Here is a 23,763-nt window from a genome sequence, read left to right as displayed (position 1 = left end):
ATATTATTTGATCTTAAGTTTGGTTTTATAATTATAGCTTAAAACTGTGAAAAATTTACTGTATAAATGGGGTGAAAAAATTACAATCTTTCTCATATTTTAAATATTAGTTCAGTGTTATATTGGTTACCAGAAAATTCAAAGAATTTATAAGTGTGTAATTTTTGTGAAATAAGTTGGATTATACGAGGGGTGATCCAAAAATTCGTGGACACCCTGCATAAAACAAAAAGTAATAAAGCAAATCACATGACATTCTAGTATTTTATTAAGTAAGCATATGTCGGCAAATTCTCAAAATACTGTAAAGATTGTACAAGAATTAACGATTCTGCACCAGTTTATATACATAGACATGACAAAACGCGGCGCAGCTTACGACGTCACTAACGACGTTATGCTATCATAGGAAGTAATCTACGTTACCTTTTTGCCTTATAACTTTTCAAAGTATTCCCCTTTAACTCGCACACATTTTTCATGGCGGCGGACCCAGTCTCTAAATGTACTCGCATACCATTCCTGGCTGAATGGTGACAGTATGCATTGGGTGGCTCCTCTCAACCCGCCCAGATTGTCAACACTTTCAACAGTTTCTTTGTCTCTTACCTCGACAGGTCGACCAGTCCGCGAATCATCCCCAACACTTTCCCTTTCATCCGAAAATCGGCGATGCCACTTATAAACTAGAGAACGACACACTGACGTTTTATTTGTCACACTTTCGATCATTGTTTTTGTCTCGCCAGGCGTCTTTCCAAGATTTACACAGAACTGTATAACTGTCCGAAGTTCTGCTGGATCCGTGACGTCCATTTTTGATAAAGCTATTTTTAGCACATGTTCTTTAAAGCACGAGCGTAAAATAACCGCAACTTCAAAATGTCTTCTGATACTGGCAGAATGACATACACACTAGAACAACGTTATTATAACGTTTCCCGCAATTTTCTTTGTTTGCTCAGGTTTTACATGTGTTTAAATGAGATAAAAACGTTTACATAACAGAGAAAAAGTAAGCTGCGCCGCGATTTTGATACTTAATGTTGTGATGTTTTCATATATAGATAAAAAATGCAATTGGTGTTTAAAAATCTGGTTAATTAATTAAAAATGCATTGATTAATAATATCAAAAGAGTTAACCTCGGTAGGACGTCACGTTATGGAGATACACACATTGTCCACACATTTTTGGATCACCCCTCGTATATTTCATTAAATAATTTAATTTATTTTTTGTATTTGTGTGTATTATCATTAACATGGCTGTTGTTATAGGACACTCACAGACAAAATATTTGTCTGAATATTTGAGTAAAGACTGTTTTAGTGTGTTTCCCTACCCCGGATACTCTGCTAACCAATTTCTGAAAGAGGATGTGATTTTTGAAGTTGTGCCATTCTTTTCTGTAAGTACAATTTAAAGTTTTAAACTTTAACTTTTGGTCATATAAATTGATCACTTGTTTTCCATTTAATTTTATCATAAAAGATTTGTTTTATCAAAACAAATGTATAACATAAATATAAAAGGCAGTTCATCCCTTATAATAGGGTGATGCTTTTAAAGGCAAATTATTCCCATGCAATATGTTGATGTGTATTGAACCCCCCTGTGCTGTTGTTTCCTATCACCTATACAATTACTGTGATATACATCATTGTCTAATTGTGATCCTTGTATAATCCAGCAGTGATTGGCTTAATCCCTTTATCACACAGTAGGAAGTAATGTATATGTCTTTAAGTTAATAGATAAAGTAAAGACAGAATAGAGGTTGAATTTTGCAGACAAGTTAAAATAAGAAGGATTTTGCAGACAAGTTAGATATAGAACAAAATATAAAATGATAGGGGATTATAAGGCAAAATCTTTATTTTGCAGACAGAATTAATGTTGAATTTTGCAGACAAGTTAGAAATAGAACAAAATATGAAATTTTAAGTGACTATTAGAAAAATCTGTATTTTGCAGACACAATTAATGTTGAACTTTGCAGACAAGTTAGATATAGAACAAAATATAAAATGATAGGGAATTATAAGGCAAAATCTGTATTTTGCAGACAGAATTAATGTTGAATTTTGCAGACAAGTTAAAATAAGAAGGATTTTGCAGACAAGTTAGATATAGAACACATTATAAATTGATAGGGGAATATAAGGGTAATCTGTCTTTTGCAGACATAATTAAGGTTGAATTTTGCAGACAAGTTAAAATAAGAAGGATTTTGCAGACTAGTTAGATATAGAACAAAATATAAAATGATAGGGGAATATAAGGGTAATTTGTATTTTGCAGACAGAATTAAGGTTGAATTTGCAGACAAGTTAAAAATAAGAAGGATTTTGCAGACAAGTTAGATATAGAACAAAATATAAAAATGATAGGGGATTTTAAGGCAAAGTCTGTATGTTGCAGACAGAATTAATGTTGATTTTTGCAGACAAGTTTAAATAAGAAGGATTTTGCAGACAAGTTAGATATTAGAACAAATTATAAATGATAGGGAATATAAGGCAAAAATCTGTATTTGCAGACAGAATAATGTGAATTTTGCAGACAAGTTAAAATAAGAAGGATTTTGCGCAGATAGTTAGATATAGAACAAAATATAAAATGATAGGGGAATATAAGGGTAATCTGTATTTTGCAGACAGAATTAAGGTTGAATTTTGCAGACAAGTTAAAATAAGAAGGATTTTGCAGACAAGTTAGATATAGAACAAAATATAAAATGATAGGGAATTATAAGGCAAAATCTGTATTTTGCAGACAGAATTAATGTTGAATTTTGCAGACAAGTTAAAATAAGAAGGATTTTGCAGACAAGTTAGATATAGAACAAATTATAAAATGATAGGGGATTATAAGGCAAAATCTGTATTATGCAGACAGAATTAATGTTGAATTTTGCAGACAAGTTAAAATAAGAAGGATTTTGCAGACAAGGATTATTTTTTAAATACTTTTTCTATATATTGAAATTTTTTGTTATTGTTTGTTTTTTTTCTTGTTTTCAATAATTATTATAGATATATCTATAATTATCCTTGTGTAATTATTTTCATATACTTATTAAGAAAGATGAAATATAACCATTTTGCTAATACTTTTTATAAAAACTTTCATTAATATTGTTTTACTTATATAAGAATCACATTATTTGATAAATATTATACATTAAATAAAATGCTTTTAAACTTCACATTGTTATTCTTTTTTATTACACAGCTTACCAACTGATCAACAGCTATTATTATAATTGCCCATTCACACCTTTTGACCAGTTGATAAGGGATTAAACATCCCCTATATAATCTATATTGTCTGCAAAGTCTAAAATCCTTCTTTATTTAACTTGTCTGCAAAATCCCTCTATGTTTAACTTGTCTGCAAAGTCGTCTGCAAAGTATACCGTCCCTATACATGTGTACTTTCATTTTGGATTGGAGAATTTGGCATAACGGAAAAAAAGGTTTGTTATAGCTTTATAAGCTGTTTTGATTGAACAGTTATTACAAATAATAATATAATTTGATCATATTTATATGCGCAATACAATGAAATATGCATTCATTTCGAATAAACTGCCGTTTAGTCGGGTAATTTTGAAGAAAACCCAGCGGTCAGATCACTGTCGAGTTACACTTGCGGTGACTTCGAGATTACATATCTTCTTATAACTTGAAATGATTGTAATGACAACTTTAATTCCTTTAAGAGTAATCAATTCCCTACCATTTGGTACCAAATATTGAAAATTGGTTGAAAAAATGTTGAAGTTATGGAGTTCATATTAAGATGAGTGCTGAAAATTGAGCGGCGAGTTGCATACCTTTACTAAATATATACATGTGTATGTATCAATTTTTTATTTTTTGTAGGAAATGAAGGTTATTGAATTAAAAGCATAAACCAAATATTAAAACATGTTCAAATGAAAAATATTGTATTTTACATGGTTTTGAGAGGTAGGAGGGCTGTAGAGTGGGTGTGGGGGGGGGGGGGAGGGGGCTGCGGGCGGTAGTGACCAATCAACGCGCCGATTACCTATGGTTTCACCTGGCTGACCGCAGAAGATTGCCTGGCCGTTTCACCTGGCTGACCGCTTAAGATGACCGACTTTAAGATTCGGGAAGCATTTTAGGTGACCGTTGACCGCGGACAGCAGGTGACCGTTGAAAAGATGTATAAAATAGAGTGGTTTTCGTCGGGAGCGTCACAAAATGGCCGTTAAGGTCAGGTGACCGCCGATAAGAGGTGACCGTTAGTACAGTCTCGACTGTATAGTCACCTAGTAGTATAGGAGCAGGACAGAATGTGATAATTTTTTGAAAGTTGGTAAACTTTTTAATAATTTTCAAATAACCTAAACTTTTTGTTGGCAAAAACTGCTTCTAAACATTCTTTTTACTAAATTACAATAAGGTAGTTAGAAATGTATTGACCACAGGCCACTGACTTGGGAAAGATTTTTGAAAAATTGTTTTTATATCAACAAAAACATAGATAAATCATGTAAGATATAAAAATATATTATCAGGGTTGCCAGCACTTTGGTGAAATAAAATTCCCTGACTTTTCCCTGACTTTTCACTGACCAATTCATGTTTTTCACTGACCAAAATCGTCAAACACATAAACGTCCTCCTGACCTCCCCTTTAAGCCGTCCAATCCTCCCATTATATTTTTGCATGTAAACTTGTATTTATTTTCCAAAAATATAAAACATTTACATCAAAGTAATGATTCAAACATTGTGTTCTACTATTCTTAACTATTTCTATTCAAATACAGTGTGACTGTTGGTCAGTGAAACATATGACATAAAAATCAGAAGAATCATAATATAAGCATCTGTATTAGAAATCACATAAGTCACTCTTTCCTTCCCAGTAGTAACACATAAAACACCAAGACTATAAGAGTAATACTTGTATGACAAAACTTAAAATTCAAACATCTCTAAACTATAAGAACAATAAACATTTAACACAGTTACTTGTATAAGGCATTCATGAATAAACTCCACTGATTGTGAAGACAAGAACATAGGGCTCATTTTGGCATATCATGAAATAATCAGTATAAAATTAAAGACTTTGAATGAGTGAAGTAAGTTAGTTTGAAAAAAAGTTAGAGTGAAAAACATAGCATTGCATAATTTAACCAGTTTCATCATGTTTGCAAGACAAATTCCTCTTGTACAATTTCTTAGTGTCAAAGCAAAAAGCAAAGAAGGGCTTTTTAATTACTAACAAAATCTAGTCAGTATAGTATTACATGTATACCAAACTACCATATTGGCATATAACCTGCTTTGATTTTTGCTTTGACACTAAGAAATTGTACAAGAATATTTGTCTTGCAAACATTGATGGAAACTGGTTAAATTATGCAACAGAAATTACGTATTAGTCAGCTCTGGAGGCAAGGGTTGCAAAGCCTTTCAGTCTTTAGGCTGAATGATGTTCTAAGGTAAATAATGGGTATTATAATCACTAAGTTGACATATAATGCTTCTTAATATGATAGTTTACTGTTATTTGAATTTAATGCTAACTGTGAGAGTGATAAAGTCAAATATTAAATGCCTAAAGACTGCCATAGCCAAGAAAGACCTTCAATGCGTATATTTTTCGACTTTTGAAATAATTTTTCCCTGACTTTTCATTGACTTTTCAGGATTTTCATTTTTCACTGACCAAATTTCAAAATTCCCTAACAATTCCCTGACCTTGAAAAAATACCCAATTTCCCTGACTTTTCAAGTCCGCTGGCAACCCTGATTATTGATGCTGATTTTCCTGTCATTTTTTTACATAAAAATTTAAGTGTCGATTTTATCTACTGTTGTGGGGTTAGAAGACCATGTTTTGTATACCTCATTCAAGACCTTAAAGAATTACCAGTTTCCATTTTCATATGTAATTCTTGTAGTGTAATGCAAAGTCTTTGAACTGAACTTTGTTTAGGTTGTTCAACATTTAAAATATACAGGAAGATAATTAACCCTTTCCCTCATGAGCATATTGTGAAAAATGGCCGTTTTCACTTAGTCTATAAAAAGCCTCCTGTTACAAGTTCAAACTGCTATGAAACTATGAAAAATGCTTCAATACTAATCAAACTTAGCACAAATGTTGACTGGACCATTGCCTTTGTAATGACATGCTCAGTCTTAAATTTCCTGTTACCATGGCAACGAGGGGACATCTCAAAATTGCCAAAAATCAATTTTTTGCCTCGATTTTTTCCATCAAAATTTATTTCAAAGTGCTGCAACTTCCCAAGGGATTGAGATAGAGTCAAAGGCTTTTTAGCATTGGTTACACGTTACCTTATGATCGACCTGGGGTCATTTTTAGCCTCTCACAAGTCCAAAATTTTCTTGGCCATGAGGGGAAATCCGCCCCCCTTCAAACCCCCCAAACAAAAGGGGGCACATCCCCCTTCTGGCAACCTCCTGATGTATCTTTTGGATGGGGGGGGGGGGGAGGGGGCGGCGCCGAAAAAGTGCTCACTTTTTTTTAGCAACATTTTCTCAAACGAAAACATGTGTTTGGGCCCAAATAGGACATTTTTCACTATTTCAGGCCTAAAAAAGGGGAGGGGGGTCGAAAGTGCGTTGTTTCGCGTATATATGAGGTAAAGGGTTAAGATATTGCAAAAAATATGTGATTTAGTGTCGGAGTTATCTCCCCATCCAGTACCTATAAATGAAATTTTCAGTGTCAGTTCTAGTTGGGTGCCACCATTTTCAATGTACTCTACTGTGAGATAATAGGCAGGGTATTCCGATAATTGATGAACTTTCCCAACCTTTCGTATTAATAGCAAGCTCAAAGTGCAGGCTGCTAGCAATGCAAGCTTTACGGGAATGCGAGTACTTTTTGCAGTACTTCCGGCGAAAGTTTTCAAAACCATCACTATCTAGCCGGTACTCGTGTTACCGTAAAGCTAGGCCCTTCAGGCCAGCTCTTCGAGCTCGCAATTACTATAGGCTCAGGGTTGTTTTTAACATTTTTTACAGAAGGTTTGTTTTGAACTTGAGGCGGTCATTTCTGTCTTTATCATGCATAACAAAGAGTGTTTTCTTAATTTTGAGGCGGCCCATAATGCATTTGAGACAGGCATTTTGGCCTCCTGCCGCCTCTTAATGACAACCCTGTTATAGGTATTGCAATTCTTGTCTAACAAATATAATGTAAAATTTAATTAAATGACATATCAGCAAATGACGTTGTTCTTTAAAAAAAATGATAAAAAAAATAAAACCAACAGCTTTTCATGTAGGATGGTCCCGTATGGTACCACTGTTCTTATTATTTCCAGCAAATTGTACAAATAAAAAAGGACTTGCATTTATTATTTTATTGAATTGTGTTTAGCTGTTGCATCTTGACTTTAAAATACACATGTCATTCATAGAATAACTCAATGATTTAAATTAGAAACATCTATGGCCAGTCAGCCATGTTTTGAATGGGAGTTTAAACTGAGAGCACTACGGTACCGTGGTATGTTAATTGATGGTGACCTCTTTGGCTTCAGTATAATTTTTTGTAACAGAATATGATGTCACAACAGTTTCATCAGACGACCTTCACTTGTCGGAACATGAAATTGTAAGTTTAACCGTTAAATATGGGGTAAAATAAAGAAGTATTTTCAACACACACGGACAGCTTTGGATTTTCCTATCAATTAAATTAAAAAAAAATTTCTAACAATTTCTATCCAAATTCCAAAAAGCAGCAGTTCCACATTCACTTTAATGGTGGAAACAGTATTTGGTGGCAAAATGTGTAAAGCAACAAATTTTCTGACTACATCGGAATGGGCAAGGACGCGGTACCCGCGGGGAGTACTATATTTTAGGTACGTATTGTTTTGAGTACGTTTAACCAACCTATTTTATTTTAAGACTCATTTGAGATGAAAAATAATGAATCAAACTTACATGCGAAGAGATTTTGCAGACATTGTAACTTATTTTCAAATTTAAGTATATTGAGATCATTGAATTGTAACTGTTCTTGTTTTAATATCAATTCAAATTTTCCGGTTTTATCTTGGCGTCATGGGAGCTGACATATTGAAGGTAAGAGGTGAATGTGAGAAAATTATATATAAGAATCGTTTCCTATATTTGAAAATAATTGAAGACATAAAGACATAAGTATAAATATTAGTTTGTAAATATATATATAAAATAATCGAATTATACTTGGCATAATTGTCAAACAATATCCGCGAAAGTTATTCACCCCGGTTCTACTTTGTTTACAAATGGCTGAATTTCCAAGTCTATGCATGTAATGAATTAAGGAGAGAAATTCAATATGACAGATGCTTTTGGCTCAATAACTTGGTGGGGATTCAGTCCCGCATTAGACTTGCAAGATGGTGGTAAAATATCATTTTTATTTTAACTCCAAAAAATAATAATAAATAATGACTTGAGACTGATTGCAGTATGATGAAGGGATAGTCCAATAAATTAGACGTTACAGGCTTGTTATAGTTTTTTATTACATGCTTTTCGGTGGTTTATAGAAATATATCAGTGAAATAAAAATGGTTATTTCACTGTTTTAAACAGTGAAATTCTCAATTTGATAATTTCACTGTTTTTAATTTAAGCCCCTTACGTTGTTTCAGTGAAATACCAGCGTGCACAGTACTGGGAACCAACTTTATAACGTGACGTCATAAATGACGTAACGTTGTATTATTATTTGGCGCGCTTTTCATTCAGTATTAGGTTTAATGTCTTTTTAAAACGTTTCTTTGCATATAATAAAAAGAAAATTTGTTTAGTTTAGTGTAAGATCGAAATATATTTCACCTTGTGAACACCAAAAGTTCATATTTCACTCGTGGCTGCGCCACTCGTGAAATATACCTTTTGGTGCTCACTCGGTGAAATATATTCCGATCTTACACTGAACTAAACAAATATCCTCTATATGTCGGTCAAGCCTGACGATGTTGCTTTGCCCAAAAGCAAAAATATCTCAAAGCGACGTCATATTTATAGGACTAGATGAAGGGAATGGTCAATGGATTGAAACTTCACACACTTGTTCTCTGTGATTATCTAACATGTAACTCTTATTTGCTTTTTTGAAAAATTATGCCCCTTTTTCAACTTAGAAATTCTTAGTTAAGTTTTTGCGTGTAAGCTGGTATCTCCATAACTACTGAAGGGAATGGATTGAAACTTCGCACATTTGTTCTCTGTGATTATCTAATAATATGAAATTAGGTGCTACCTATGGCACGGAAAACTCTGATGAATTATGATATTAGCATAACATGTTTACTGTACATGTAAACCAGATTTTTCTTGCAGGTATTTTGTACCGTAAACAAAACAAATAAATTGGTGTGTTCAACCTATCATCGGGGCGCCCGAAAATCTCCGAACGTAAAGGGGGGCCACTGCGCATGCCTCGGCGTTTGGAAAATTCCGGCCGCCATTTTTGTTAATCTCTAATCACAGTTGTTGTTTTAACATTATTTTTTAATGTGCTTATTTATCAAAAGGATACGTTAAAGTAACTTTTTATATTTATAATCGTTACTATAGTTCTATTAATGAAATGCATGCTTATTTTCTGATTTTGTACATCATTCTTTCACCGGAAGTGTTATTTAACATGCGTCTGCTAGCAATAGTCTGAATTATGTAGACGCTCATTAAAAGCGCTCTGATATCTATATTTAGCTCAAAAGGATTTCAAAATGGCGGCGCCGAGTTAACTAAGGATTTTTTCACAGCTCATTTGGTATAGGATATTATATTTTTTTGAAATTTTCATTTACTTTTAATTTGATTTTATTTGAATTGATACGCTTCATACATGTTATCTAAATGCGCTACAGCCCTCGCGTGGCTTTGGCCCGCTCGGGCTTTCCCCGTATGATTGGCACAAGTCCCATAAACTCTGATTTGCTTTTTTGCATAATTATGCCCCTTTTTGGACTTAGAAATCCTTAGTTAAATTTTTTGCGTGTAAGCTGGTAACTCCAAAAATTACTGAAGGGAATGGATTGAAACTTCACACACTTGTTTTTGGGACAATTTTATGCATTCATAATTATAAAGCAGTGATTTACTCGATAAAACATCTAAATAACAAGCCTTTGTACCTTTTCGGACAATTTTATGTATTCATACAGGTAAGCATTATTATACTTGTTGAAACACCCTTGTGACAACTTTTTCGAATAGTCGAGCGTTACTGTCCTCCGACAGTTCTTGTTTTTATTTTACAATTCTCATTTTTAAGGTGTCATTTGGGGTAAAGGATCAACTCGGCCCTTTACCAACTCGGCACGGGTCAACTCGGCATAGGTCAACTCAGACTTATTATGGCCGAGTTGACCCATTTTGAGTTGGAATAGGGCCGAGCTGACTTGGGGGCCGAGTATGTTTTAGAGCCAAGCTGACCCTGATACCTCATTCAGTATTTCATTTTCAATCAGAAAATATCTGCAATGTTCTTAACTGTAACAATCATGAATGTTGAAATTTTTCAGATCATATGAAGGCAATGAAAGATTTGAGTCTTTCTGATGCAAAAGAGAGTAAGTCAATTTTATATTTTTTAGCTATATAAGTTATTTTTGTCAATTATAAAATCTGAGTGTGATAAGTTTGTCAAATTATGTACATATATTATATTATGTTTATGGAATTACCAAAAGATAGCAATATATATAGGTAGCTAAATATTGTATTGTATAGATTTATTATTATTAAGTTTATTATTATTAATAGTTAACATATATTGATATTTCTTTCACATGAGCTCAATATCTTTTTGTTGTTGTTAATTATTATTCATTAGTATCATTTTTGGTAATGATTTAGATAAATATATTGTTTTTTTTTCAGATGAGCTCAATATTTTATTAATTGGTGCTGGTGACTTGCGGCATGTTCTGATGACAATAGCTAAATCATACAGACATACTAGAAAGAAATTAAATGTAAGTGCCATTGATGTATTACTCTCAGTTTTCACATATTCCAAGTTTTCTATCAATCCTCTAACTGCTGAATTTCTTAAATGAGCCGCATCACGACAAAAGCAACATAGTGTGTTTGCAACCAGCATGGATCCAGACCAGCCTGATTAGGATCCATGCTGTTCACTATCAATTTCTTTACTTGTAATAGAGTTGGTGTTAGCGAACAGCATGGATCCTGATCAGACTGCGCGGATGCGCAGGCTGGTCTGGAGCCATGCTGGTCGCAAACGCACTATGTTGGTTTTGTTGTGACGTGGCTTATATGTCCAGCTTCAGTTCTGGGGCTATCAAGATGAAAATGGAAAGTTGGTAAGCCAACAATATACAACCGCAGGTCAGATGGTATGGATTTGCAGGCCCAGGCCTGGCTCTCTACTGGTGGAAAAGGCTAATCACTTACGTTACAGCAGTCAAAGGGTTAAAGGTGTTGATATTTTTTGTGGTTATAAGAACTGGACTGAGGTCAAAAAGCCTAAAAAACATAAAACTTTAATTTCTTAGGCCATCCTTAAAAAAATGTTTGTTTGCAGTAACCCGACCCAGAATTTTCAAAGTGGGTAGGTAGGTCGATTTTTTTTTTTTTTTTTTTTTTTTTTTGAACTGTACTCCCAAATAAACATGGAATTTCAAAATGCTGGACAATATATGCTTTGATAATCTAGTAACAATTAATAAATTGATAACGGAATTCTAATTTAATAAGACCTGTTTTATTTCTTTTATTTACCTTTAAAAGAACGAAAACAAAGCAAAAGGCATAATTTTCTGATTCAAAAAAAAAATAATTTTTTATCCAGACCATGAAAAAAAATTTGAGTAGGGGCAAATTTTGTGAGTCGGTCGCGTTACTGCAAACAAACATTTTTTTAAGGATGGCCTTATCTAGATCAGCTTGGAGAATTAAAACGAAAGATATGCAAACGAAAGTATAGAAATATACTTGGAAATAAATTGAAAAATATTTTGTGTGGATTTTTAGCCAGATTTGAGTAATTTTTGGTCATTTTTCACAATTAGTTTTAATTTTTCTGGAAAGAACTGAGAGAATGAGTTATCTGAAATTTTGCACCAAAGTTATTGGTGTAAATCTACAACAAATGGAATTCTAATCTATAAAAAATATTTCCACTCTGCCAATTGTCAAAAACCCTCAGTGGAGGCCTTTTAACAAGAAATTTAGATCATTTGCATACTTATTGATTTCATAAAGTACAACATTTTTAGCTCACCTGAGCATATGCTCAGGGTGAGCTATTAGGATCACTCTTCGTCCGTCGTCTGTCGTCCGTCGTCCGTTGTCTGTTCACACTTTTAAAACGACATCTCCTCTGAAACCATAAGGCAGATCATAATGAAACTTCACAGGGACGTTCCTTGTGTGAAGCCTTAACAAAGTTGTTCAAAGAATTCCATTCCATGCAGAACTCTGGTTGCCATGGCAACCGAAAGAAAAAACTTTAAATATCTTCTTTTAATAAACCCAGAGAGCTAGAGCTTAGATATTTGGCATGAAACATCTTCTAGTGAGTGTCTACAAAGTTTGTTCAAATAAAAGCCCTGGGGTCAAAATTGGCCCCGCCTTAGGGGGTCATTGATTTTCCCTATATGCAGATAGTAAAAACTTAAAAAATCTTCTTTTAAAGAACCAAAAGAGCTAGAGCTAAGATATTTAGCATGAAACATCTTCTAGTGAGTGTCTACAAAGTTTGTTCAAATAAAAGCCCTGGGGTCAAAATTGGCCCCGCCTTAGGGGGTCATTGATTTTCCCTATATGCATATAGTAAAAACTTAAAAAATCTTCTTTTAAAGAACCAAAAGAGCTAGAGCTAAGATATTTAGCATGAAACATCTTCTAGTGAGTGTCTACAAAGTTTGTTCAAATAAAAGCCCTGGGGTCAAAATTGGCCCGGCCCCAGGGGGTCATTGATTTTCCCTATATGCATATAGTAAAAACTTAAAAAATCTTCTTTTAAAGAACTCAAAGAGCTAGAGCTAAGATATTTAGCATGAAACATATTCTAATGGTTGTCTACCAAGTTTGTTCAAATAAAAGCCCTGGGGTCAAAATTGGCCCCGCCCCGGGGGTCATTGATTTTCCTTATATATGTGTATAGCAAAAACTTAAAAAATCTTCTTTGAAAAAACCCAAATAGCTAGAGTTTAGATATTAAGCATGAAACATCTTCTAGTGAGTGTCTACAAAGTTTGTTCAGATAAAAGCCCTGGGGTCAAAATTGGCCCTGCCCCGGGGGTCATTGATTTTCCTTATATGTGTATAGCAAAAACTTAAAAATTTTTTTGAAAAAACCCAAATAGCTAGAGATTAGATATTAAGCATGAAACATGTTCTAGTAAGTGTCTACAAAGTTTGTTCAAATAAAAGCCCTGGGGTCAAAACTGGCCCCCCCCAGTGGTGTCATTGTTTTTAACTATATGTGTATAGTAATAACTTAAAAAATCTTCTTTTAAAAAACCCAATGAGCTACAGCTTAGATGTTTAGCATGAAACATCTTCTTATGGGTGTCTACCAAGTTTGTTCAAATAAAAGCCCTTGGGTTAAAATTGGCCCTGCCGGGGGTGGGGGGGGGCAGATCATTGTTTTTCATTATATGTGTATAGTAAAAACTTAACATCATGAAACATCTTCTTATGAGTGTCTTCCAAGTTTGTTCAAATAAAAGCCCTGGGGTTTAAACTTGCCCCGCTCCGGGGACCTATATACAGGTGAGCGACCTCAGGGCCATCATGGCCCTCTTGTTTAAAAAATTGATGTTTATGAATTGATTTTATATATCGGTAGATATTCATTTTTGAAGAAGATGATAACTTAAATTTTGATTTTTTATATAAGTAGAAATATATTCGGTCAGCAGTTTATAGGTCTATACTATTCTTTTTTTTTTATACAGGAATATAGATTTAACATGTTGAATTTGTCCGGCTTTAAGTTTAGCACTGTCCATATGAAAAAAATACATAAATGAGCCGCGCCAAGACAAAACCGACATAGTGTGTTTTTCATGGCATGGCTCAAATTTAGTTAAACCAGTATAGAGCCTGCAATGGTGTGCAGTCAGGTCTGGCTTTATACTGGTGGAAAAGTCTATACATGGTTGCAGTAGGTCAACATTACTAGTAATTAGTTTTCAAATGTATGTAAAGTTTGAAAAATGTACTGTAAAATATCATTTCATTTACATGTATGTTTGCCTATGTCAGAAAAGCATAGGTATTGCATATTGTTTTTCGGGTTTTTTTTTTCAGTTTTATGTGCTAGAAAGTAACTTAGAATTGTATGCTAGAGGAATGCTGTTTCTAACAATTGCTCTGGAACCACAGTACAGAATGGGACTTCAAGGTATACACAAAATAAAATGATACTTTTAATATTAAGATAGTCTTGAAACTAGGAGAAATGGTGAAAGAATTTTAGTATTTTACTATATATTTGAAATATTAGTATTTTGGTGAATTCACATAATCTTTTGTGTAAATACATGTATCTACTGTATAATAATTGGAAGGTCAGTGGTTCTACTCAGGTGCCTGATTGTGTCTTTAAAAATGCAATCCATGTTTCCTCATATTTCACCAATACTGCACCTAGGATCATTGGTTTGAGCCATACTGGTGTCACATCCATGTTTCCTTATATGACACCAATACTGCACCTAGGATCATTGGTCTGAACCAGACTGGTGTCACATCCATGTTTCCACATATTTCACCAATACTGCACCTAGGATCATTGGTCTGAACCAGACTGGTGTCACATCCATGTTTCCACATATTTCACCAATACTGCACCTAGGATCATTGGTCTGAACCAGACTGGTGTCACATCCATGTTTCCTCATATGACACCAATACTGCATCTAGGATCATTGGTTTGAGCCATACTGGTGTCACATCCATGTTTCCTTATATGACACCAATACTGTATCTAGGACCATGGGTTGAGCCATTCTGGTGTCACATCCATGGTTCCTCATATGATACAAATACTGCATCTAGGATCATGGGTTGATCCATTCTGGTGTCACATCCATGTTTCCTCATATGGCACCAATACTGCATCTAGGATCATGGGTTTGAGCCATACTGGTGTCACATCCATGTTTCCTTATATGACACCAATACTGCACCTAGGATCATTGGTCTGAACCAGACTGGTGTCACATCCATGTTTCCACATATTTCACCAATACTGCACCTAGGATCATTGGTCTGAACCAGACTGGTGTCACATCCATGTTTCCTAATATTGCACCAATTCTGCATAGTTAGATTCTGGAAGCGGATTCAACAGTGGTTTAAAAAATTGATCTTGAATAAATAAGGTTAATCTAAATAATTGAGATTTTATGTCAATAAAAGCAACTTTGTAAATGATTTTTGTTGTTTTTTTTATCAGAAAAGACAGAGCTATTCCTTGAAGTTTATGGCAATATCCTAGTGAGAAAACAGTCAGAAGAATATATAGTCAAAATGGCAACAGAATTTATCAAGTAAGTTGAGAGAACAAAAGTTGTCTTATTTACACAGATTTGATCTTTATTAAACTCATAATTATGTTGAAAAATATAATTGATTTTTATGAATTAATAAAAAAATTATTACCTTGATATTTATTGTAGTTAAGTATTTCAATCAATTCAATGTAATTATAGAAGTATCTTTATGTGTTCTATATTGGTGATGATTCTTTGACATAATTATAAATGCACCATAATTTTACCAAAATTATGGGGCGTCCGTGGCCGAGTGGTTAAGGTCGTTGACTTCAAACCACTTGCCCCTCACCGCTGTAGGTTCGAATCCCGACAGGGACTTTGGATTCTTTCATGTGAGAAAGCTATCCAGCTAGCTTACGGAACGTCGGTGGTTCTACTCAAGCGCTCGTTCGTGCCTGAAATAATGCACGGAAGGGCACCTGAGGTCTTCCTCCACCAGTAAAAGCTGGAACGTTGCGATATGACCTATACTGTGTTGATGTGACGTAAAACCCAAAACAAACAAAAAAAATTTACCAAAATCATTTGTTTTGCATTATACACATTCAATTGTAATTTAAAACACTTATCATCAACTTCATTTCAGAATGGTTACAGATTTTGACTATTTGGAGAAAAAGTTACCTGTAGTTGACTTAAGCCAATTGAAGGTGACTTTTTTATTGTCTATACTATAAGTAATAAATAAATTTAAATTATTTGTATTTATTGCGATTTCATCTTTGAAGATGGAATTTTTTAACCTAAGTGATTTTATTCACCTGTTCAATAAATTTAGTACTAAATCAACACTCATTCAATATCCTCTATATATATATATATGTATATTATGTTAATGTTTCTTCATTTTCAGTTTAAAGAAAGAGATTTTATGGAAGCAATATTCAAATTATGGAGAAACAGAGAAGTTGCTGGAATTTTTGAAGTGTCAAAATATTGGTGAGTTATTGTGAAGAAATTGTTTACTGTGAATTCACTTTATTTCATGGCCATGAAATTCGTGGTTTTGTCAAAAATGACATTTTTGTGGGTTCTAATCTTAAATTTGTGGATTTCTGTTTTTGCAGAAAAGTTGTTATACAAATCAAGCAATTAAAATATTGGTACAGCAAACAAAACAAAATTTTGTTGGATCTTTAATTTGTGGATTGATTTATCCATAAGAAGGACAAAAAATTAGTGTGTGACAAATAATAATAATGATTTTGCAGAAGATTCCTTTTACCACTTTTATTAGATTAATATAACCATTTAAGCTTGATTGTGGTGAAAGTTTAGAGCTTATCTGAACAATTCTTAAGTCTTATTTCCTGAAACTATTCAGTACTCCGGTGTCATATGTTGAAAGGCAGATGCCTTAACCCTAGACCATGTCTACGCTTACCACTTGTGTTTTAAAATAAGCACATCTTTTTTCTCTAGAGGCTTTTGTGGCTTAGGGGTGAAGGGCGTTGACTTTCAACCACTTGCCCCTCACCACTTTGATTCAAAGCCCGTCAGGGACTTTCCAGCTACTTAAATGCCCACTCATACCTGAAAAAAAAAATGCTCGGAGGGACACATGATGTCTTACTTGACCAGTGAAACTGGAAAGTCACCATATAACCATATGTAAAACCTAACCAACCCCCTTAAAAAATTCTCTAGTGAATAGAATAGGTGTTATATAATAATGTTGGTTACTGATTAAAATTTCTTATTGTTATCTATAGTAATAACTTGTTTTGTAAGTATGTGCAGCTAAACTATCTCTATACGGATGGCAAAGGCTTATCACTTTCAGTTCCAGAAGGTAAATGGGTTAATGTCAAAGGTTGGCCACTTTGGCTGAGTGGTTAAGGTGGCTGAATTTGCATAAATTGCCCCTCACATGACTGTGTTAATACAAATCCCTTTAAGTACTTCGGATTCTTTCATGTGAGATGATAATCCAGCTGAAAAGGTCATTGTTTCTAACTTGAGTGTCTCTCCATACCTGATATAATGCTAGGAGCGAAACCTCAACCAGAAATGCTGTTACATGAGATATACATTATTGTTGTGATTTGAAAGCAAGCATAAAAAAATAATTAGCCACAAAATTTCTAATAAAGTTTTTTTCTGCTTCTAGGCAACTGATTACCGGTAAACATTTTATTGCCTTCAAATGTTGCCTCCAATTTATTGCCTCCAAGTGAATCTGTTTGGTCCATTTTATAATATTTCTTATAATATTTTGATTTTCTGGACAAATGCTTTCTTATGTAACATTTTTATGATTGATTTTCAACCTGTTGATGTTTTTTTTACAGGGATTTGCGACAGAGACAATATCTAGGTGTAAGATATGATACAAAAGCAAATGTTTATGACTGGGATTATAATATGAGATTAGCACAAAGGGATGTAAGTAACAAACTCTTGATTCTAGTTAGTATATTACTGATGTTTTACAAAGATTGATGATAGTAATTACATTTTTACGTTCCTACATCAGATGCTGTGGTTCAGGCATATTGTTTTTGTCTGCTTGCCTGTGTGCTTTTCAGCAACTAAACTCTACAATAGCATCATAATTATTTAAGTTAGTGCCTCCAAACAGAGAGAAAATGACTATGTTCAAGACCACTAGATATGGATTTTTTTTGCCTTTAATGTATGTTGAAATTGTTGAAATATCACCTGTTGCTTTACCTGTTAATTCTTTTCTGTATAAATAGTTTTACATAAATCCAGTGGACTTAATAGACCTTATAACAATTTACCTTGCTGCCTTGACATGTCTTAGGCTGGTATATTGTACAATTTGTTTCATTATCACATTTATTTTGTACCACCACTCATATTAACACAATAATGATACTGTTGTGTCATGACCAAGTAGTTAACGCAACAGAACATTAATCTAAGGATTGCTCTCCACATGAGATTAAACTTCATCAGAGGCAAGCTGTTGTTTCCTTCAGCAAGAAACTTTATACTCATCGCTTAGTACTGGTTGGTTCCTGGAACGGATTTAAGAGTGTGTCTTTAAGCTTTTTGCTTCCTACACAATGGATTTACAATGTATTCTGTATAATCCAATGATCCTGTTGAAATGAAGATTGTTGTTAGTTCTAGAAAGCAGACTCTAAAGTGGTAAATGATATTAGCTGCAAGTATTAGCTTCACTTAATCAAGCTTGAATAAATGAACTAATATATATTTTGTTGGTTTTAGGGAGATATTGTCCACACACATGAATATCGGTCATGGAGAAATACAGGGGTAGCATTTGAGATAAGAGAAGGTGATTATGATGTACCAAATAAAACAATGGCTTCAGGTCTTATCCTGACACATGTAAGTTTCTATACTACATTACATTATGTAAATACTTCCAAAATCTTGAAAAATTAATCTGGCATTTTCAGCCCAAACTAATGTGTTTAAGCCATTATCAATCGGTTATTACATGTTTTGCGAGTTGAAGAAAATTGCTAAAATTTTCTAAAATATCAAGCAATCTGTCATTTAATTCTACCTTTGCGCGATTTGCTAATGTTTCCTCTCACGAAATGTCTGGAATTTTAAATTCACTAACTTTTTGACACATGTAAATATCCACTTACAGTAATTTATATCTTTTAATTATTACATAACTGAGAAATTTAAGAACTATGTTCTGTATTACAGCAAGGAGAGAAACATGCAAGACGAGGATACTGGGGTGATATTCTAGTTAGTCCATACGTTCCCATGGGAATACAATGCGAGGAAAAATCTTTCTTTAAGAAACAAAATAAACAATTTACAAAGGTATATTCTAAATTCTTATATTGAGGATATTCATCCCAATATTTAAAACACAAGTTTTGATATTTTTGCAAAGTATTCTTAACAGATATTTTGATATGTAACTAGTTTCTTTAAAGTGGATTGGTCTATAATGGGCACATTTTGTGTTATTTTTTTTAAATATGGATAAAAACTATACTGGGCGGGGACCATCAACTGGACACTTTTTTAACATTTTTCCATCCAGATTTCATGATTTCCAACCCAGAGACCTAAAAATTTGACACAGTACAGCTAGGTTCTTCTCCTAACTAACAAACTAGTTTGTTTATTTCTGATTGTATTGACACTTATATCTGAGGCTCGACAAGGAGGGTATCAAAATTACCTAAATTGTCTACACTACAGTACCATGTGTCCGGACAGATATGTACATGACGTGATTTAATTCAGATAAAAGCTTGGGTGTTTTGATTTTTGATTTTTAACATGATATACAATATTTCAGCAACAAATGCTGAAGTTTTGGATATTCTATTGTTTACTCTGCAAATGATTATAGCTGGTATATGAGGTCAGGCATTGCTTTCTTGACCCCCAAATTTCAACGTCAACATTCTTGAAATAGACATTAAAATATTACCATTTACGGAGGTTGAAATAAATTTATTTACTTAATTTTAGAAGAAACATGCATTTATTGTTGATAAAAAAGTGACTGACAACCACTGAACAAAGAAAATACTAAATTAAGCATTTTCAGGGCCGTCCGGGTTTGGTGGTTGTCCGGTTTTGGTGGTCCCCAACCAGTAGAAATGTATCATTTGGATATTCTTATAAAATATAAACGAAAAGAAATAAATCATAAAAAGTTCTTAGTGATTCAGTTTAAACATTTATATGAAAATAATATTTTGTTCTAGAACATTTTATTAGGAATTTATCTACTATATAAATAAATGTAATAACGGATCCTGTAGTATACAAAGATACTAGCATTTATAACTTATCCTGCATATTGGTCAAGATTAAGTCAATTGTGCAACTTCAGCAGGGTAACTATTGGCTATATACATAACATCCCAAATGTTTCAAATAATATTTGCTCTTTTTACCGTTATTGTTTGTTATGAGTATCAAGCATAGAATAGATAAGCAGGGGCTTCTGTGGCTGAGTGGTTAAGGTCATTGACTTCAAACCACTTTCACCTCACAGCTGTGGGTTCAAATCTCCACAGGGACTTTGGATTCTTTCATGCAAGGAAGCTGAAATAATGCACAGAAGGTCTTCTGCCACCAGTTCAGCCTGAAATTCACCATATGACCTAAACCCTAAAACCCAACAAATATATATATATGTAAATAAGCAAAGAAACTACATATGCTGAAAGTGTCATTGAAAATTGTTAAAAAGTTATTGAGTAGGATTATTCCCTATTGTTCTAAAAGAAAACTTAACTTACAGATTCAGTGACCATTTTAAACTGTTATTTTGTATAACTGTGTTTTAATGACTTGAACCTACTTATTCAAAAGTTAAAAATGTGAAAAAATCAATGATTATGAATATTCCACTGCTAAGATAACAACAGATCTAGTAAATGCTATTCGACATTTTATACTGGTAAGTTTTACAAATAATTAAAAATGAAATAAAAATGGTACCAAAAAATAGTTAAAGGAGCATTTGATATAATTATATGGAAAAAAAATGAGAAAAAAAAAAGAAGAAATTTTTTTAGTATATTATGTTTAAAATGTTTTATATGTTTTTTGATTCTTTTAAATTTCAGACCTCAGCAAATGTAGCAGAATATAATGTTATATCCATGTTTCATGAAATATCTACTGGCAAACCATATATTTCACCTGAACAAAAGGAAGAAATTGAAAAACCATCTGGACCTACTGTTACAGGTATAATATGTTACTACATGTAGTATTAACTTTTTATGTCAATGTATATAAATCTTTTCTTGGAAAAAATAAAACAACTTTATTTCAACATTAAAGAAATGATATTCGTAGAATTGATGAGTTGAAATATAATTTTCATTAATATTCAATTAAATCTTTAAATAGGATTAGGTGATCATTTTAATTGACTGATTACAGAAATTGTGGAAGAGGAAAATGATTTACAAAACAAACAAGAAGGGGAAAAGGTGGAAGAAGAGTCAGGGGAAGAGGATAAGGATGGGGGAGACACAAGTTCCTCAGAGAACAAACCATTAGATGCTGAATATGGTATGTGTTCTGGTTAAGCGATTACATATTTCATTCATCTTCATACATAAAGTTCATTCCGTTGGGTAAAAATTAAAGTGCCTTGTTTGGTGTATACCAGAATACAGTATATGTTTAGTCTCACTCTAATTTAAATCCTTGAATATTTACTAATGGTCAACATGTCATTTCCATTGAATTATGAAAAAAAATCAATTATTTCCCTTTGTTTTATATTTATATACAGTGTACATATGCTTATATCATAGGCATGTGTAAATTAAAAATGTATGGATTTATCACAATCGCCAATTTACAAATAAAAGAAACCTTACATAGATTCAAATGTTTGTTAAGTGACTTATTCAGGACTCAGAATTGTGCCTTGTATATTTAGTGTTATGAAATATTTGATTATTTCCCCTTTGTTAACAGTGCCATTACCACTAGAAGATGTTAAGATAACATTCCTGCCTATTGGCTCTTTGACAGATCTCTCCAAGAAGAGCAAATATAAACATTTATTCCACATAAGCTACTTCTCAAACAGGTAAAATGTTCATTCTTTTATTTTGAAATTTACATATTAACAAAATTGGAAATTACATATACATGTATTGTAATAATGTAGTTCTTATAAGGTTTAATTAAGTGCCATGTAATGCTGAAGATAATTCAGTCTATAATTGATAATCAAAATGACAAATCTATTGACAAATTGTGATCATCTCAAGTAAGGAATCATACAAAAACATAGATTTTTAAAATTTACAGCATGAATTTTTTTCTTATTATAAAAGGGAAACATGATATTCTGATGTTAAAAACCCAAAAACCCTGTCTTTTTTTTATAAAATGCAATTGTTACGGGTTATAAATTATATATTGTATTTTAATTTTAACCCCAATTTTTTATATTTCAGTATGGTGCTTTTTCTCAGCCAGGGGTTTAAATGTAATTTTTCCCTGAAAAAAGGCAACATTTTATATGGAACCAAAAGGAAAAATTTATTTATTTAAAACTATTATATTTATATGATAGGGAGATCTATCCAACTCACTCAAGTATTGACGCCGGCATCACACTTTTTGGTTAAGTTTTTCATACTACCCCATTTATTTCCTATATACCCTTTGAGGTATTGTTTCGAAACTTTAAATACTTATTAGAGACCATTAGGCATAATAGTTTAGGGTGCTGTCTTGTGGACAACTCTTGTTTTACTATGTAATTTCAATTCAATTTAAAAGTTTATGGCATAAAGCATGTAAATAAAATGTTATACCACAATACAAATTAAAATTTTATGATATGAAGTACATAGAATTCAAAATTTTAAATGGATAGGATATAGGTTCTAGTTTGTTCATCCTTCATTTCTATCCTTATTGTCAATTTTATTAACTGTTATTGGCTTCATCTATCAAGTTTTATCTTACATGTTTGATATGCCAATATCTTCTATTCTATTGTCTCATGTGTATGCTGTTTCTCACATCATTTTTCCATTGATTGATCAATATCTTATATATATATATTTTGATGATTTTTGAAATCTTTACATCTACCTTTGGGTGGAACTTCTAGGTCAGGGGGCATTAAGTTGACTGATGCTTTAGATAAATTTTGTTACTTAAATGTTTTAAAGTGAATAAAGCATCATATACCAATATTTTTTGTTTTTAATAAGATACTTTATAATTATTTGATCCTTCAAAAAGCACATGCAAAGCTTTATTGGCATGCTTATTGCAATAAGTGTAAACTGCCAGACCAGTTTACATACCAAGACAATCTGCTCAGATTCTCCTGCTTAGCTGCACATTTTTTATGGACCAAAATCAAGTTAAAATCAGCTCTAAGAAACTAGACAAAACAAACATAGAAAAGAACTTTTTTCATTCAAGCAATCATCTACAGTTATAAATGTATTACAGGTATATGTTTGGAGTTGAAATTAGAGCAAGTTGAAGATGTTTGTAGAGAAGATTCAGGGTATTGGTGCAAATGCTGGCTGCAAAGGTTTGTCATATTATTATATTTTACTGTACATTTTTTAGCTCGACTATTTGATAAGAATAAGTAGAGCTAGTTGGTAGTTACCTGAGCGTCGGCGTAACCACTTATGTTAAAGTTTTTTTGTAATTCCTCAAATATTTTCATAGTCCATTGACATATGGCTTTGAAACTTTGCACACTTGTTCACCATTCATGA

General features: G+C 32.9%; 2 protein-coding genes across 2 annotated transcripts in view; one reads left to right on the top strand and one right to left on the bottom strand.

Annotated features, from left to right (window-relative positions):
- LOC132733833 (CWF19-like protein 1) overlaps nucleotides 1-8,128 on the bottom strand; it is a 30,626-nt gene extending 22,498 nt beyond the window's left edge. Inside the window, exon 1 of the mRNA XM_060720549.1 lies at nucleotides 7,971-8,128. Coding sequence (XP_060576532.1) covers nucleotides 7,971-7,993 — 23 coding nt within the window. The 5' untranslated portion in view covers nucleotides 7,994-8,128. The remainder of the gene's footprint in view (nucleotides 1-7,970) is intronic.
- A 136-nt stretch (nucleotides 8,129-8,264) lies between these two features.
- Nucleotides 8,265-22,644, top strand: LOC132733836 (dynein axonemal assembly factor 3-like). The gene is made up of 14 exons (XM_060720550.1): nucleotides 8,265-8,419; nucleotides 10,556-10,603; nucleotides 10,914-11,008; nucleotides 14,316-14,409; nucleotides 15,466-15,559; nucleotides 16,152-16,215; nucleotides 16,419-16,504; nucleotides 17,857-17,950; nucleotides 18,764-18,886; nucleotides 19,220-19,342; nucleotides 21,115-21,238; nucleotides 21,437-21,568; nucleotides 21,983-22,097; nucleotides 22,590-22,644. The coding sequence occupies exons 1-14, from the start codon at nucleotides 8,353-8,355 to the stop codon at nucleotides 22,642-22,644; spliced, it is 1,314 nt and encodes a 437-aa protein (XP_060576533.1). The 5' UTR covers nucleotides 8,265-8,352.
- Nucleotides 22,645-23,763: the final 1,119 nt, after the last annotated feature.

This window comes from Ruditapes philippinarum, unplaced genomic scaffold, assembly GCF_026571515.1.
Source record: "Ruditapes philippinarum isolate M1 unplaced genomic scaffold, ASM2657151v2 ctg3702_1_1_1_1, whole genome shotgun sequence".
In the NCBI taxonomy this organism is placed as follows: Eukaryota; Metazoa; Mollusca; class Bivalvia; order Venerida; family Veneridae; genus Ruditapes; species Ruditapes philippinarum.
This window is presented reverse-complemented; position numbering and strand designations above follow the sequence as displayed.

Bases quoted from the DNA above. Each gene is read 5' to 3' on its own strand.
- LOC132733836 (XM_060720550.1), top strand. From the start codon at position 8,353: ATGACAGATGCTTTTGGCTCAATAACTTGGTGGGGATTCAGTCCCGCA. The intron at 16,505-17,856 runs GTGAGTTATTGT...TTTTTTTTACAG, and splicing joins TTTGAAGTGTCAAAATATTG to GGATTTGCGACAGAGACAAT. The intron at 21,569-21,982 runs GTATGTGTTCTG...CTTTGTTAACAG, and splicing joins ACCATTAGATGCTGAATATG to TGCCATTACCACTAGAAGAT.